This window comes from Oncorhynchus keta, unplaced genomic scaffold (genome assembly GCF_023373465.1).
Source record: "Oncorhynchus keta strain PuntledgeMale-10-30-2019 unplaced genomic scaffold, Oket_V2 Un_scaffold_14044_pilon_pilon, whole genome shotgun sequence".
Lineage (NCBI taxonomy): Eukaryota > Metazoa > Chordata > Actinopteri > Salmoniformes > Salmonidae > Oncorhynchus > Oncorhynchus keta.
The window spans coordinates 246,666-263,128 of NW_026290781.1; the positions used below are offsets into that span (position 1 = coordinate 246,666).

General features: G+C 48.2%; 1 protein-coding gene across 4 annotated transcripts in view; it reads left to right on the top strand.

The window, feature by feature from the left end:
• LOC118382146 (disks large homolog 4-like) overlaps positions 1–16,463 on the top strand; it is a 161,767-nt gene that overhangs the window by 71,589 nt on the left and 73,715 nt on the right. The window contains exon 1 of one of the 4 annotated variants that reach the window (XM_052513771.1): positions 7,087–7,827. The exons of the other annotated variants lie outside the window; for them this stretch is intronic. Coding sequence (XP_052369731.1) covers positions 7,738–7,827 — 90 coding nt within the window. The 5' untranslated portion in view covers positions 7,087–7,737. Of the gene's footprint in view, positions 1–7,086; positions 7,828–16,463 lie in introns of those variants that run through there. 4 annotated transcript variants of the gene reach the window in all.

A 16,463-nucleotide genomic window follows, 5' to 3' on the forward strand; every position in this document is an offset into this window, starting at 1 on the left:
ACTGAGTGTGTTAGTGCAGAGGTTAACACTGAGTGTGTTAGTGCAGAGGTTAACACTGAGTGTGTTAGTGCAGAGGTTGGTACAGAGGTTAACACTGAGTGTGTTAGTGCAGAGGTTAACACTGAGTGTGTTGGTACTGAGGTTAACACTGAGTGTGTTACTGCAGATGTTAACACTGAGTGTGTTAGTGCAGAGGTTGGTAGAGAGGTTAACACTGAGTGTGTTAGTGCAGTGGTTGGTACAGAGGTTAACAATGAGTGTGTTAGTATAGAGGTTAACACTGAGTGTGTTAGTGCAGAGGTTGGTAGAGAGGTTAACACTGAGTGTGTTAGGGCAGAGGTTGGTAGAGAGGTTAACACTGAGTGTGTTAGTACAGAGGTTGGTAGAGAGGTTAACACTGAGTGTGTTAGTGCAGAGGTTGGTCGAGAGGTTAACACTGAGTGTGTTAGTGCAGAGGTTGGTAGAGAGGTTAACACTGAGTGTGTTAGTGCAGAGGTTGGTACAGAGGTTAACACTGAGTGTGCTATTGCAGAGTTTAACACTGAGTTTGTTAGTGCAGAGGTTGGTAGAGAGGTTAACACTGATTGTGTTAGTGCAGAGGTTAACACTGAGTGTGTTAGTATAGAGGTTAACACTGAGTGTGTTAGTGCAGAGGTTGGTAGAGAGGTTAACACTGATTGTGTTAGTGCAGAGGTTAACACTGAGTGTGTTAGTGCAGAGGTGAACACTGAGTGTGTTAGTGCAGAGGTTGGTACAGAGGTTAACACTGAGTGTGTTAGTGCAGAGGTTAACACTGAATGTGTTAGTGCAGAGGTTAACACTGAGTGTGTTGGTACTGAGGTTAACACTGAGTGTGTTACTGCAGAGGTTAACACTGAGTGTGTTAGTGCAGAGGTTGGTAGAGAGGTTAACACTGAGTGTGTTAGTGCAGTGGTTGGTACAGAGGTTAACACTGAGTGTGTTAGTATAGAGGTTAACACTGAGTGTGTTAGTGCAGAGGTTGGTAGAGAGGTTAACACTGAGTGTGTTAGTGTAGTGGTTAACACTGAGTGTGTTAGTACAGAGGTTGGTAGAGAGGTTAACACTGAGTGTGTTAGTGCAGAGGTTGGTGCAGAGGTTAACACTGAGTGTGTTAGTGCAGAGGTTAACACTGAGTGTGTTAGTGCAGAGGTCGGTAGAGACGTTAACACTGACTGTGTTAGTGCAGAGGTTAACACTGAGTGTGTTAGTGCAGAGGTCGGTAGAGAGGTTAACACTGAGTGTGTTAGTGCAGAGGTTAACACTGAGTGTGTTAGTGCAGAGGTTGGTAGAGAGGTTAACACTGACTGTGTTAGTGTAGTGGTTAACACTGAGTGTGTTAGTGCAGAGGTTGGTAGAGAGGTTAACACTGAGTGTGTTAGTGCAGAGGTTAACACTGAGTGTGTTAGTGCAGAGGTTGGTAGAGAGGTTAACACTGAGTGTGTTAGTGCAGAGGTTGGTACAGAGGTTAACACTGAGTGTGTTAGTGCAGTGGTTAACACTGAGTGTGTTAGTGCAGAGGTTGGTAGAGTGGTTAACACTGAGTGTGTTAGTGTAGTGGTTAACACTGAGTGTGTTAGTGCAGAGGTTAACACTGAGTGTGTTAGTGCAGAGGTTGGTAGAGAGGTTAACACTGAGTGTGTTAGTGCAGAGGTTAACACTGAGTGTGTTAGTGCAGTGGTTGGTACAGAGGTTAACACTGAATGTGTTAGTGCAGAGGTTACCACTGTGTGTGTTGGTACTGAGGTTAACTAACACTGAGTGTGTTAGTGTAGAGGTTAACACTGAGTGCGTTAGTGCAGTGGTTGGTACTAAGGTTAACACTGAGTGTGTTAGTACAGAGGTTAACACTGAGTGTGTTAGTGCAGAGGTTGGTGCAGAGGTTAACACTGAGTGTGTTAGTGCAGAGGTTAACACTGAGTGTGTTAGTGCAGTGGTTGGTACAAAGGTTAACACTGAGTGTGTTAGTACAGAGGTTAACACTGAGTGTGTTAGTGCAGAGGTTGGTGCAGAGGTTAACACTGAGTGTGTTAGTGCAGAGGTTAACACTGAGTGTGTTAGTGCAGAGGTCGGTAGAGAGGTTAACACTGAGTGTGTTAGTGTAGTGGTTAACACTGAGTGTGTTAGTGCAGAGGTTGGTAGAGAGGTTAACACTGAGTGTGTTAGTGCATAGGTTAACACTGAGTGTGTTAGTGCAGAGGTTAACACTGAGTGTGTTAGTGCAGAGGTTAACACTGAGTGTGTTAGTGCAGAGGTTGGTAGAGAGGCTAACACTGAGTGTGTTAGTGTAGAGGTTAACACTGAGTGTGTTAGTGCAGAGGTTGGTAGAGAGGTTAACACTGACTGTGTTAGTGTAGTGGTTAACACTGAGTGTGTTAGTGCAGAGGTTGGTAGAGAGGTTAACACTGAGTGTGTTAGTGCATAGGTTAACACCGAGTGTGTTAGTGCAGAGGTTGGTAGAGAGGTTAACACTGACTGTGTTAGTGTAGTGGTTAACACTGAGTGTGTTAGTGCAGAGGTTGGTAGAGAGGTTAACACTGAGTGTGTTAGTGCATAGGTTAACACTGAGTGTGTTAGTGCAGAGGTTAACACTGAGTGTGTTAGTGCAGAGGTTAACACTGAGTGTGTTAGTGCAGAGGTTAACACTGAGTGTGTTAGTGCAGAGGTTGGTAGAGAGGCTAACACTGAGTGTGTTAGTGTAGAGGTTAACACTGAGTGTGTTAGTGCAGAGGTTGGTAGAGAGGCTAACACTGAGTGTGTTAGTGTAGAGGTTAACACTGAGTTTGTTAGTGCAGAGGTTAACACTGAGTGTGTTAGTGCAGTGGTTGGTACAGAGGTTAACACTGAATGTGTTAGTGCAGAGGTTACCACTGTGTGTGTTGGTACTGAGGTTAACTAACACTGAGTGTGTTAGTGTAGAGGTTAACACTGAGTGTGTTAGTGCAGTGGTTGGTACTAAGGTTAACACTGAGTGTGTTAGTACAGAGGTTAACACTGAGTGTGTTAGTGCAGAGGTTGGTGCAGAGGTTAACACTGAGTGTGTTAGTGCAGAGGTTAACACTGAGTGTGTTAGTGCAGAGGTTGGTGCAGAGGTTAACACTGAGTGTGTTAGTGCAGAGGTTAACACTGAGTGTGTTAGTGCAGAGGTTGGTGCAGAGGTTAACACTGAGTGTGTTAGTTCAGAGGTTAACACTGAGTGTGTTAGTGCAGAGGTCGGTAGAGAGGTTAACACTGAGTGTGTTAGTGTAGTGGTTAACACTGAGTGTGTTAGTGCAGAGGTTAACACTGAGTGTGTTAGTGCAGAGGTTGGTAGAGAGGTTAACACTGACTGTGTTAGTGTAGTGGTTAACACTGAGTGTGTTAGTGCAGAGGTTGGTAGAGAGGTTAACACTGAGTGTGTTAGTGCAGAGGTTAACACTGAGTGTGTTAGTGCAGAGGTTGGTAGAGAGGTTAACACTGAGTGTGTTAGTGCAGAGGTTGGTACAGAGGTTAACACTGAGTGTGTTAGTGCAGTGGTTAACACTGAGTGTGTTAGTGCAGAGGTTGGTAGAGTGGTTAACACTGAGTGTGTTAGTGTAGTGGTTAACACTGAGTGTGTTAGTGCAGAGGTTAACACTGAATGTGTTAGTGCAGAGGTCGGTAGAGAGGTTAACACTGAGTGTGTTAATGCAGAGGTTAACACTGAGTGTGTTAGTGCAGAGGTTGGTAGAGAGGTTAACACTGACTGTGTTAGTGTAGTGGTTAACACTGAGTGTGTTAGTGCAGAGGTTGGTAGAGAGGTTAACACTGAGTGTGTTAGTGCATAGGTTAACACTGAGTGTGTTAGTGCAGAGGTTAACACTGAGTGTGTTAGTGCAGAGGTTAACACTGCGTGTGTTAGTGCAGAGGTTAACACTGAGTGTGTTAGTGCAGAGGTTGGTAGAGAGCCTAACACTGAGTGTGTTAGTGTAGAGGTTAACACTGAGTGTGTTAGTGCAGAGGTTGGTAGAGAGGTTAACACTGAGTGTGTTAGTGCAGAGGTCGGTAGAGAGGTTAACACTGAGTGTGTTAGTGCAGAGGTTGGTAGAGAGGTTAACACTGAGTGTGTTAGTGCAGAGGTTAACACTGAGTGTGTTAGTGCAGAGGTTGGTAGAGAGGCTAACACTGAGTGTGTTAGTGCAGAGGTTGGTAGAGAGGTTAACACTGAGTGTGTTAGTGCAGAGGTTGGTAGAGAGGCTAACACTGATTGTGTTAGTGCAGAGGTTAACACTGAGTGTGTTAGTGCAGAGGTTAACACTGAGTGTGTTAGTGCAGAGGTTGGTAGAGAGGTTAACATGGAGTGTGTTAGTGCAGAGGTTAACACTGAGTGTGTTAGTGCAGAGGTTAACACTGAGTGTGTTAGTGCAGAGGTTGGTAGAGAGGTTAACACTGAGTGTGTTAGTGCAGAGGTTAACACTGAGTGTGTTTGTGCAGAGGTTGGTAGAGAGGTTAACACTGAGTGTGTTAGTGTAGTGGTTAACACTGAGTGTGTTAGTGCAGAGGTTGGTACAGAGGTTAACACTGAGTGTGTTAGTGCAGAGGTTAACACTGATTGTGTTAGTGCAGAGGTTGGTAGAGAGGTTAACACTGATTGTGTTAGTGCAGAGGTTGGTAGAGAGGTTAACACTGACTGTGTTGGTAGAGAGGTTAACACTGAGTGTGTTAATGCAGAGGTTAACATGGAGTGTGTTAGTACAGAGGTTAACACTGAGTGTGTTAGTGCAGAGGTTAACACTGATTGTGTTAGTGCAGAGGTTGGTAGAGAGGTTAACACTGAGTGTGTTATTGCAGAGGTTAACACTGAGTGTGTTAGTGCAGAGGTTGGTAGAGAGGTTAACACTGAGTGTGTTAGTGCAGAGGTTAACACTGAGTGTGTTAGTGCAGAGGTTAACACTGAGTGTGTTAGTGCAGAGGTTAACACTGAGTGTGTTAGTGCAGAGGTTGGTAGAGTGACTAACTTCTTCTCACATTCACCCTTATGATATATTCCTTTATTCCTTCATTTCCTCTCCTCTCCTCCCCCTCTTCTCTCCTCTCTTTGTGTCTGTCTATTATATCAGTGAATTTATTTAATTTTGTCAGAGGCTGTTACAGGAGCTAGGGAAATCCTTCAGAGAGAAAGAGAGGGAGGGGCAGGGCGAGATAGCTAGCTGAGAACTAGAGAGTGGGGGGACAGAGAGAGGGAGGGAAAGAGTGAGGAGAGAGACTGTGGGGGGGAGACAGAGAGAAAGCTGACAGAGTGAGGAGAGAGAGAGTTGGGGGGGGACACAGAGAAAGCTGACAGAGTGAGGAGAGAGAGAGTGGGGGGGAGGGAGTGAGGAGAGAGAGAGAGGGGGGACAGAGTGAGTAGAGAGAGAGTGGGGGGACAGAGAGAAAGCTGACAGAGAGAGGAGAGAGAGAGAGGGGGGCAGAGAGAAAGCTGACAGAGTGAGGAGAGAGTGGGGGGGGACAGAGAGAAAGCTGACAGAGTGAGGAGAGAGAGTGGGGGGACAGAGAGAGGAGAGAGAGAGTGGGGGGCAGAGAGAAAGCTGACAGAGAGAGGAGAGAAAGTGGGGGGGCAGAGAGAGGAGAGAAAGTGGGGGTCGGGACAGAGAGAAAGCTGACAGAGTGAGGAGAGAGAGAGTGGGGGGGGACAGAGAGAAAGCTGACAGAGAGAGGAGAGAGAGAGAGTGGGGGGACAGAGAGAAAGCTGACAGAGTGAGAGAGAGAGAGAGTGGGGGACAGAGAGAGGAGAGAGAGAGTGGGGCGGGCAGAGAGAAAGCTGACAGAGAGAGGAGAGAAAGTGGGGGGGACAGAGAGAGGAGAGAAAGTGGGGGTCGGGACAGAGAGAAAGCTGACAGAGTGAGAGAGAGAGAGTGGGGGGGGCAGAGAGAAAGCTGACAGAGTGAGGGAGAGAGAGAGTGGGGGCAGAGAGAAAGCTGACAGAGTGAGGAGAGAGAGAGTGGGGGAACAGAGTGAGGAGAGAGAGTGGGGGGACAGAGAGAAGGCTGACAGAGAGAGGAGAGAGAGTGGGGGGACAGAGAGAAAGCTGACAGAGAGAGGAGAGAGAGAGTGGGGGGGACAGAGAGAAAGCTGACAGAGAGAGGAGAGAGAGAGTGGGGGGGGGGGCAGAGAGAAAGCTGACAGAGTGAGGAGAGAGAGAGTGGGGGAACAGAGTGAGGAGAGAGAGTGGGGGGGACAGAGAGAAGGCTGACAGAGAGAGGAGAGAGAGAGTGGGGGGACAGAGAGAAAGCTGAAAGAGAGAGGAGAGAGAGAGTGGGGGACAGAGAGAAAGCTGACAGAGAGAGGAGAGAGAGAATGGGGGGGACAGAGAGAAAGCTGACAGAGAGTGGAGAGAGAGAGTGGGGGGACAGAGAGAAAGCTGACAGAGAGAGGAGAGAGAGTGGGGGGGGCAGAGAGAAAGCTGACAGAGTGAGGAGAGAGAGAGTGGGGGGACAGAGAGAAAGCTGACAGAGTGAGGAGAGAGAGAGTGGGGGGACAGAGAGAAAGCTGACAGAGAGAGGAGAGAGAGTGGGGGGCAGAGAGAAAGCTGACAGAGTGAGGAGAGAGAGAGTGGGGGAACAGAGTGAGGAGAGAGAGAGTGGGGGGACAGAGAGAAAGCTGACAGAGAGTGGAGAGAGAGAGTGGGGGGGACAGAGAGAAAGCTGACAGAGAGAGGAGAGAGAGAGTGGGGGGGACAGAGAGAAAGCTGACAGAGAGAGAGAGAGAGAGTGGGGGGACAGAGAGAAAGCTGACAGAGAGGGGAGAGAGAGAGTGGGGGGGACAGAGAGAAAGCTGACAGAGTGAGGAGAGAGAGAGGGGGGGGGACAGAGAGAAAGCTGACAGAGAGAGGAGAGAGAGAGTGGGGGGGACAGAGAGAAAGCTGACAGAGTGAGGAGAGAGAGAGTGGGGGGACAGAGAGAAAGCTGACAGAGTGAGGAGAGAGAGAGTGGGGGGGACAGAGAGAAAGCTGACAGAGTGAGGAGAGAGAGAGTGGGGGGGGGACAGAGAGAAAGCTGACAGAGTGAGGAGAGAGAGAGAGAGAGAGAGGGGGGGGGAAGATACATCTCAGTGAGCACCAGATGGAGTGGTAACGTGAACAAGATGAGGAGGAGAGGAGAATAAACCGACCGGAATAGAGATGCAGCCTCGCGGACTGATGAACGGCTAAACGGCTGTGTCAGCTGGTGTTGTCCTTACCGGGAGAATCTAACGTTTACATCACGAGTCCGTCCGTTGACAGACACACGGAAGGAATCTTGCGCTGTGAAGGGAATGATTTCGCCTTCTGACTCCTCTCTCCCCGCGGTCGGTAGAGAAGAGGGGAACTGCATCCTGTCACGACCAACCATGGAGCCGGTTACAGTTCAACGGGACTGTTGTTTGTTTGATTGATTGGAGCTGAAACTCCGATCTACTGAACCGACATTAGACCGGCAGGGTTCGAGAGAAGAGCATTTTAGACTGAATAGTCTACATGGCTCATGGGACTATTCGGTTTAACGGTTTTTAATTAACGTGGTTTTAATTTTGGGGGACCAATCTGTTCCCTCGTGTATCCTCGATTTCAGCGGAATCGGTAGCGCGCGCAGCGTATTATTTATGTAATATAGAGGATATATATGAACCCCCCCTGCGCGTGCCTCTCCGGGGTTTGTAAAGGTGCTATCTTGGTGAGCTGAGCTGAGCTCGCGGGGCTCCGGTAAGACTCCGGTAGGCGGGATGTTTGTGTCGGTGTGGTACGCTAAGAAGATGGGCCGCCGGTTTATTCAAAACGTGAGGAAGGCCAAGAAACAACGACAGCGGATGATGGTAGGAATAGGTTTGGACCATATTGTCTATAGGAGGTAGTTAGTTTCTGTTAGAGAAGGTTGACGGTTCAATTCCCGCTCTGACTACTACTTCCCTAAATTACTACTGCAAGATCATTCTACTAATAATCTCTCCCCGTAGCCTTCCTCTCTATCATCTCTCTCCCTTTCTCCATCCATCCATCCACCCTGCCTCTCTCTCTCTCTCTCTGTCTCTCTCTCACCTCTCTCTGTTTCTCTCTGTCTCTCTCTCTCTCTCTCTCTCTCTCTCTCTCTGTCTCTCTGTCTCTCTCTCTCTCTCTCTCTCTCTCTCTCTCTGTCTCTCTCTGTCTCTCTCTCTCTCTCTGTCTCTCTGTCTCTCTCTCTCTCTCTCTGTCTCTCTCTCACTCTCTCTCTCTCTCTGTCTCTCTCTCTCTCTATGTCTCTCTGTCTCTCTCTCTGTCTGTCTCTCTCTCTCTCTCTCTCTCTCTCTCTCTCTCTCTCTCTCTCTCTCTCTCTCTCTCTGTCTCTCTCTCACTCTCTCTCTCTCTTATTTTAACTTAATATAATACATCAATGAAATCAATTTAGCCTTAAAATAAATAATGAAACAATTTGGTTTAAATTATTCAAAAACAAAGTGCTGGAGAAGAAGGTGTGTGCCATGTAAGAAAGCTCACGTTTCAGTTCCTTGCTCAGAACATGAGAACATATGAAAGCTGGTGGTTCCTTTTAACATGAGTCTTCAATATTCCCAGGTAAGAAGTTTTTAGGTTGTAGTTATTATAGGAATTATAGGACTATTTCTCTCTATACCATTTGTATTTCATATATATTTGACCATTGGATGTTCTTATAGGCACTTTAATATTGCCAGTGTAACAGTATAGCTTCCGTCCCTCTCCTCGCTCCTCCCTGGGCTCGAACCAGCAACACAACGACAACAGCCACCCTCGAAGCAGCGTTACACATTTATTTTATTCTTTATTGAACCAGGCAAGTCAGTGAAGAACAAATTCTTATTTTCAATGACGGCCTAGGAACAGTGGGTTAACTGCCTGTTCAGGGGCAGAACGACCTTGTCAGCTCGGGGATATGAACTTGCAACCTTTCGGTTACTAGTTCAACGCAAATGCGCTTTTGTTAAATCAACCCCCAGCGTTGCATTGATTATATGCAACGCAGGACACGCTAGATAAACTAGTAATATCATCAACCATGGACACGCTAAATAAACTAGTAATATCATCAACACAGGACACGCAGGATAAACTAGTAATAACATCAACCATGGACACGCTAAATAAACTAGTAATATCATCAACACAGGACACGCTAGATAAACTAGTAATATCATCAACCATGGACACGCTAAATAAACTAGTAATATCATCAACACAGGACACGCAGGATAAACTAGTAATAACATCAACCATGTGAAGTTATAACCAGTGATTATGATTGATTGATTGTTTTTATAAGATAAGTTTAATGCTAGCTAGCAACTTACCTTGGTTCTTACTGCATATGCGTAACAGGCAGGCTCCTCGTGGAGAGCAATGAGAGGCAGGTGGTTAGAGTGTTGAACTAGTTAACTGTAAGGTTGCAAGATTGAATCCCGGAGCTGACAAGGTAAAAATCTGTCGTTCTGCCCCTGAACAAGGCAGTTAACCATACTGTTCCTAGGTCAGTTGACCCACTGTTCCTAGGCCGTCATTAACTGACTGTCGTTCTGCCCCTGAACAAGGCAGTTAACCCACTGTTCCTAGGCCATCATTGAAAATGAGAATCTGTTCTTAACTGACTTGCCTCGTCAAATAAATTAAATCGGACAAATCGGTGTCCAAAAATACCGATTTCCGACTGTTATTAATCGGTCGACCTCTAGGATTTACAGTGGTGTTTGTTCTTCACTGGTTTCCCTTTTCTTGTGGCAACAGGTCACATATCTTGCTGCTGTGTCGTAGTTCACCCAGTAGATATGGGAGTTTATCAAAATTGGGTTTGTTTTCAAATTCTTTGTGGATCTGTGGGAAATATGTGTCTGATATGGTCATACATTTGGCAGGAGGTTAGGAAGTGCAGCTCAGTAACGCAGTTTCCACCTCATTTTGTGGGCAGTGAGCACATAGCCTGTCTTCTATTGAGAGCCAGGTCTGCCTAAAGCGACCTTTCTCAATAGCAAGGCTATGCTCACTGAGTCTGTACATAGTCAAAGATGTCCTTTCTCTCTCTCTCTCTCTCTCTCTCTCTCTCTCTCTCTCTCTCTCTCTCTCTCTCTCTCTCTCTCTCTCTCTCTCTCTCTCTCTCTCTCTCTCTCTCTCTCTCTCTCTCTCTCTCTCTCTCTCTCTCTCTCTCTCTCTCTCTCTCTCTCTCTCTCTCTCTCTCTCTCTCTCTCTCTCTCTCTCTCTCTCTCTCTCTCTCTATCTCTCTCTCTCTATCTCTCTCTCTCTCTCTCTCTCTCTCTCTCTCTCTCTCTCTCTCTCTCTCTCTCTCTCTCTCTCTCTCTCTCTCTCTCTCTCTCTCTCTCTCTCTCTCTCTCTCTCTCTCTCTCTCTCTCTCTCTCTCTCTCTCTCTCTCTCTCTCTCTCTCTCTCTCTCTCTCTCTCTCTGTCTCTCTCTGTCTCTCTCTCTCTCTCTCTCTCTCTCTCTCTCTCTCTCTCTCTCTCTCTCTCTCTCTCTCTCTCTCTCTCTCTCTCTCTCACTCTCTCTCTCTCTCTCTCTCTCTCTCTCTCTCTCTCTCTCTCTCTCTCTCCATCCTTCCTCTATCTTTTTTTCTCATTCAACATTACAGTCCAGTTATTCTCAGACATGACAGAGGGTTATGTGTTCATGAGTTCATGAGTCCATGACCAGGAAGCAGTTCTGGCAACTGATTGGCTAGTGATCTCTCTGAGGCCATCAGTATGCAACTAGGAAACACACAACACACACACACACACACACACACACACACACACACACACACACACACACACACACACACACACACACACACACACACACACACACACACACACACACACACACACACACACACACACACACACACACACACACACACACACACACCTTCAGTGAAGTGGGTAGAGTTTTTAATTCTCTCTTTGTGTGTCTGTTTCCAGACTGCCCACACTAGCCATCTCCCGGAGGATAAGTAGAGTGGTTTGCTTTCTTTCCACTTTCCTCGTGTCTATTCCTGACAACACAGCGCTGTGTGAGAGTACAGATCTGTAACTCCTCTTCTCTCTGAATTATTTATGATGATGTCTCCTCTACTGACACCTCATCACCCTGACTTCCTCCTCTTCCTCCTCTCCTGACACCTCATCACCTTGACTTCCTCCTCTACTGACACCTCATCACCTTGACTTCCTCCTCTCCTGACACCTCATCATCCTGACTTCCTCCTCTTCCTCCTCTCCTGACACCTCATCACCTTGACTTCCTCCTCTACTGACACCTCATCATCCTGACTTCCTCCTCTTCCTCCTCTTTTGACACCTCATCACCCTGACTTCCTCCTCTTCCTCCTCTCCTGACACCTCATCACCTTGACTTCCTCCTCTACTGACACCTCATCACCTTGACTTCCTCCTCTCCTGACACCTCATCATCCTGACTTCCTCCTCTTCCTCCTCTTTTGACACCTCATCATCCTGACTTCCTCCTCTTCCTCCTCTTTTGACACCTCATCACTCTGACTTCCTCCTCTTCCTCCTTTCCTGACACCTCATCACCCTGACTTCCTCCTTTCCTGACACCTCATCACCCTGACTTCCTCCTCTCCTGACACCTCATCACCCTGACTTTCTCCTCTTCGCTTCCTCTGCTACCCAACCTGTTCTTCCTCCTCTTCCTCCTCCTTGCATCCTCTCCTCCTCTTCCTCCTCTCCTTCTCTACCTTTTAAACTCCATCTGCGCTCCAGTTCTGACCACACAGCAGTCAGTACTACTTCAGTTTAACATGCATGAGACATGTATGCTGTCCCCCTCTCTCTCTCTCTCTCTCTCTCTCTCTCTCTCTCTCCCTCCCTCCCTCCCTCCCTCCCTCCCTCTCCCTCCCTCCCTCTCTCTCTCTCTCTCTCTCTCTCTCTCTCCCTCCCTCCCTCCCTCCCTCCCTCCCTCCCTCCCTCTCCTCTCTCTCTCTCTCTCTCTCTCTCTCTCTCTCTTCCTCTCTCTCTCTCTCTCTCTCTCTCTCTCTCTCTCTCTCTCTCTCTCTCTCTCTCTCTCTCTCTCTCTCTCTCTCTCTCTCTCTCTCTCTCTCTCTCTCTCTCTCTCTCTCTCTCTCTCCCTCTCTCTCTCTTCCTTCCTTCCTTCCTTCCAAGAGCGAGAGGAGACGGTGGAGGAAGAGGGGGAGGGAGGGAGGGGGGAAAGGGGGGGAGGAATAGAGGGGGAAAGGAGGGGGAGGAAGAGAGGAGGGGAGCATGAAATTAAATATGCTTCTGAATATACTTTGTATTTGTGATTTTTGCTGCATTCATCGTTGTTGTTCATTTGTGTTGTGTGTGTGATGCTGGATGATTTGCTACGAGATGGAGATGGTTGCTATGAAAACTGTTGTTGCCTAGGTAACTGGGTCCCCCATAGGGATCAGCAGCTGTTGCTATGGAGTAGTCATGGTTACGAGTGGCCAGGAGAGAGAGAGAGAGAGAGAGAGGCTGTGAAGATACCAGTATCTCCATTTTTTTCCATAGTAAAAATGAAAACATGAAGCAGGTGGATTTTGTCCTTTAAAAACCTGCTGGATTATTTTATTTATTTATTTATTATTATTTTATTTTATGCTTTAGCTTGGAAAATAAAGACATGTGATTGGACAACATAATGATGTTGGACAGGTTTTCTAAAGAAGTTCAATCCACGCGGTTTATTTTTCCCACAGATACGAACTAGTATTCTAATACACACAGACAGACGCACAGACACACACACAGACGCACAGACAGACAGACATACACACACACACATACACACACAGACACACACAGACACACAGACACACAGACACACACATACACACACAGACACACAGACACACATACAGACGCACAGACAGACAGACATACACACACACACATACACACACAGACACACACATACACACACAGACACACACACGCAGTCTATGTTCTTTTTTCTATAATTTGCTATTTCTGCGTTTGGCCTGGTATGGTTCTCAATCAGAGGCATCTGTCAATCGTTGTCCCTGATTGAGAACAATACTAACAGCCTGGTTGTCCCTGATTGAGAACCATACTTACAGCCTGGTTGTCCCTGATTGAGAACCATACTAACAGCCTGGTTGTCCCTGATTGAGAACCATACTTACAGCCTGGTTGTCCCTGATTGAGAACCATACTTACAGCCTGGTTGTCCCTGATTGAGAACCATACTTACAGCCTGGTTGTCCCTGATTGAGAACCATACTTACAGCCTGGTTGTCCCTGATTGAGAACCATACTTACAGCCTGGTTGTCCCTGATTGAGAACCATACTTAAAGCCTGGTTGTCCCTGATTGAGAACCATACTTACAGCCTGGTTGTCCCTGATTGAGAACCATACTTACAGCCTGGTTGTCCCTGATTGAGAACCATACTTACAGCCTGGTTGTCCCTGATTGAGAACCATACTTACAGCCTGGTTGTCCCTGATTGAGAACCATACTTACAGCCTGGTTGTCCCTGATTGAGAACCATACTTACAGCCTGGTTGTCCCTGATTGAGAACCATACTAACAGCCTGGTTGTCCCTGATTGAGAACCATACTAACAGCCTGGTTGTCCCTGATTGAGAACCATACTTACAGCCTGGTTGTCCCTGATTGAGAACCATACTTACAGCCTGGTTGTCCCTGATTGAGAACCATACTTACAGCCTGGTTGTCCCTGATTGAGAACCACACTTTCTCAATAGCAAGGCTATGCTCACTGAGTCTGTACATAGTCAAAGCTTTTCTTAAGTTTGGGTCAGTCACAGTGGTCAGGTATTCTGCCACTGTGTACTCTCTGTTTAGGGTCAGTCACAGTGGTCAGGTATTCTGCCACTGTGTACTCTCTGTTTAGGGTCAGTCACAGTGGTCAGGTATTCTGCCACTGTGTTCTCTCTGTTTAGGGTCAGTCACAGTGGTCAGGTATTCTGCCACTGTGTACTCTCTGTTTAGGGTCAGTCACAGTGGTCAGGTATTCTGCCACTGTGTACTCTCTGTTTAGGGCAAAATAGCATTCTAGTTTGCTCTGTTTTTTTGTTAATTCTTTCCAATGTGTCAAGTAATTATCTTTTTGTTTTCTTGTGATTTGGTTGGGTCTAATTGTGTTACTGTCCTGGGGCTCTGTGGGGTGTGTTTGTGTTTGTGAACAGAGCCCCAGGACCAGCTTGCTTAGGGGACTCTTCTCTAGGTTAATCTCTCTGTAGGTGATGGCTTTGTTAAGGAAGGTTTGTGAATCGCTTCCTTTTAGGTGGTTGTAGAATTTAATGCCTCTTTTCTGAATTTGGATAATTAGTGGGTATCGCCCTAATTCTGCTCTGCATGCATTATTTGGTGTTCTACGTTGTACACGGAGGATATTTTCAAGTCAAGTCTCAATTTGGTGTTTGTCCCATTTGGTGAATTCTTGGTTGGTGAGCGGACCCCAGATATCACAACCATGAAGGGCAATGGGTTCTATAACCGATTCTTTATCTCTCTCTGTGTCTCTCTGTGTCTGTCTGTAGTATCTGGGCTTTATGACTGAGGCAAGTATTTTTAGCCAGATCCTAATTGGTATGTCAAATGTTATGTTTCTTGTGATGGCATAGAAGGCCCTTCTCTCAGATCATTCACAGCTTTGTTGAAGTTTCTGGTGCTGATGTTTAGGCCGAGGTACTGTATGTATAGTTGTTTGTGTGCTCTAGGGAAATGGTGTCTGGATGGAATTTGTATTTGTGGTCATGGCAACTGCACATTTTTTGGAACACCATTATTTTGGTCTTACTGAGATTTACTGTCAGGGCCCAGGTCTGACAGAATCTGTGCATAAGATCTAGGTGCTCCTCCACTCTTCTCTCTCCCTCTCCTTCTCTCTCCTCCCCTCTCTTCTCTCTCTCCCTCTCCTTCTCTCCCTCTCTCCTTCTCTCCCTCTCTCCTTCTCTCTCCTCCCCTCTCTTCTCTCTCTCCCTCTCCTTCTCTCTCCTCCACTCTTCTCTCTCTCCCTCTCTCTTCTCTCTCCCCCTCTCTTCTCTCTCTCCCTCTCCTTCTCTCTCCCCTCCTTCTCTCTCCTCCCTCTCCTTCTCTCTCCTCCTCTCTTCTCTCTCCTCCCCTCTCTTCTCTCTCTCCTTCTCTCTCCTCCCCTCTCTTCTCTCTCTCCTTCTCTCTCTTCCCCTCTCTTCTCTCTCTCCCTCTCCTTCTCTCTCCTCCCCTCTCTCCCTTCCTCCTCTCTTCTCTCTCTCTCCTCTCCTTCTCTCTCTTCCCCTCTCTTCTCTCTCCCCCTCCCACTTCCCCTCCCCCTCTCTCTCTCCTCCTCTCTTCTCTTCTCGCCCTCTCCCTCCCTCTCTCTCCCCCTCTCCCTCCCCCTCCCTCTCTCTCCCCCTCTCCCTCCCCCTCTCTCTCTCTCTCCCCCTCTCCCTCCCTCCCTCTCCCTTCTCTCCCTCCATCAGAGAGTATAATGTATAATAATATGACTGATTGCTAGCATTTCTCTGTCCTCTCTCATCCTATCATCGCTCACTCTGTCACCCTGAGGGGGAGGAGGAGAGGAGAAGAGATGGAAGAATATAATGTAATACTATGTAATAATACTAATCTGTGTTGTTCTCTCTTCTCTTCTCTCTCTCCCCCTCCCACTTCCCCCTCTTTCCCCCCTCTTTCTCCCCCTCCCACTTCCCCTCCCCCTCTCTCTCCCCTCTCGCTCCCCTTCTCCCTCTCTCTATCACACTTCCCCTCTCCCTCCCTCTCGCTCCCCCTCACTCCCCCCCTCTTTCTCCCCCTCGCTCCCCCTCCCACTTCCCCTCCCCCTCTCTCTCCCCTCTCGCTCCCCTTCTCCCTCTCTCTATCCCACTTCCCCTCTCCCCTCTCTCTCCCCTCTCTCCCCCTCCCCATCTCCCTCTCTCTCTCTCCCCATCTCCCCTCTCTCTCTCCCCTCCCACCCCCTCCCCTCGCTCCCCCTCCCACTCCCCCCTCTCTCTTCCCCTCGCTCCCCTTCTCCCTCTCTCTATCACACTTCCCCTCTCCCTCCCTCTCGCTCCCCCCACTCCCCCCTCTTTCTCCCCTCGCTCCCCTCCCACTTCTCCTCCCCTCTCTCTCCCCTCTCGCTCCCCTTCTCCCTCTCTCTATCCCACTTCCCTCTCCCCTCCCTCCCTCCCTCCCTCTCTCTCTCCCCTCTCTCTCTCCCCATCTCCCCTCTCTCTCTCCCCATCTCATCCCTCTCTCTCTCTCCCCTCCCACTCCCCTCCCCTCGCTCCCCCTCCCACTTCCCCTCCCCCCTCTCTCCCCCCTCTCTCTCCCCCTCGCTCCCCTTCTCCCCTCTCTATCACACTTCCCCTCTCCCTTCCACACCCCCCTCTTTCTCCCCCTCGCTCCCCCTCCCACTTCCCCTCCCCCTCTCTCTCCCCCTCCCTCCCTCCCTCTCTCCCTCTCCTCCCCTCCCCCTCTCCCTCTCCCTCCCTCTCTCTCCCCCTCTC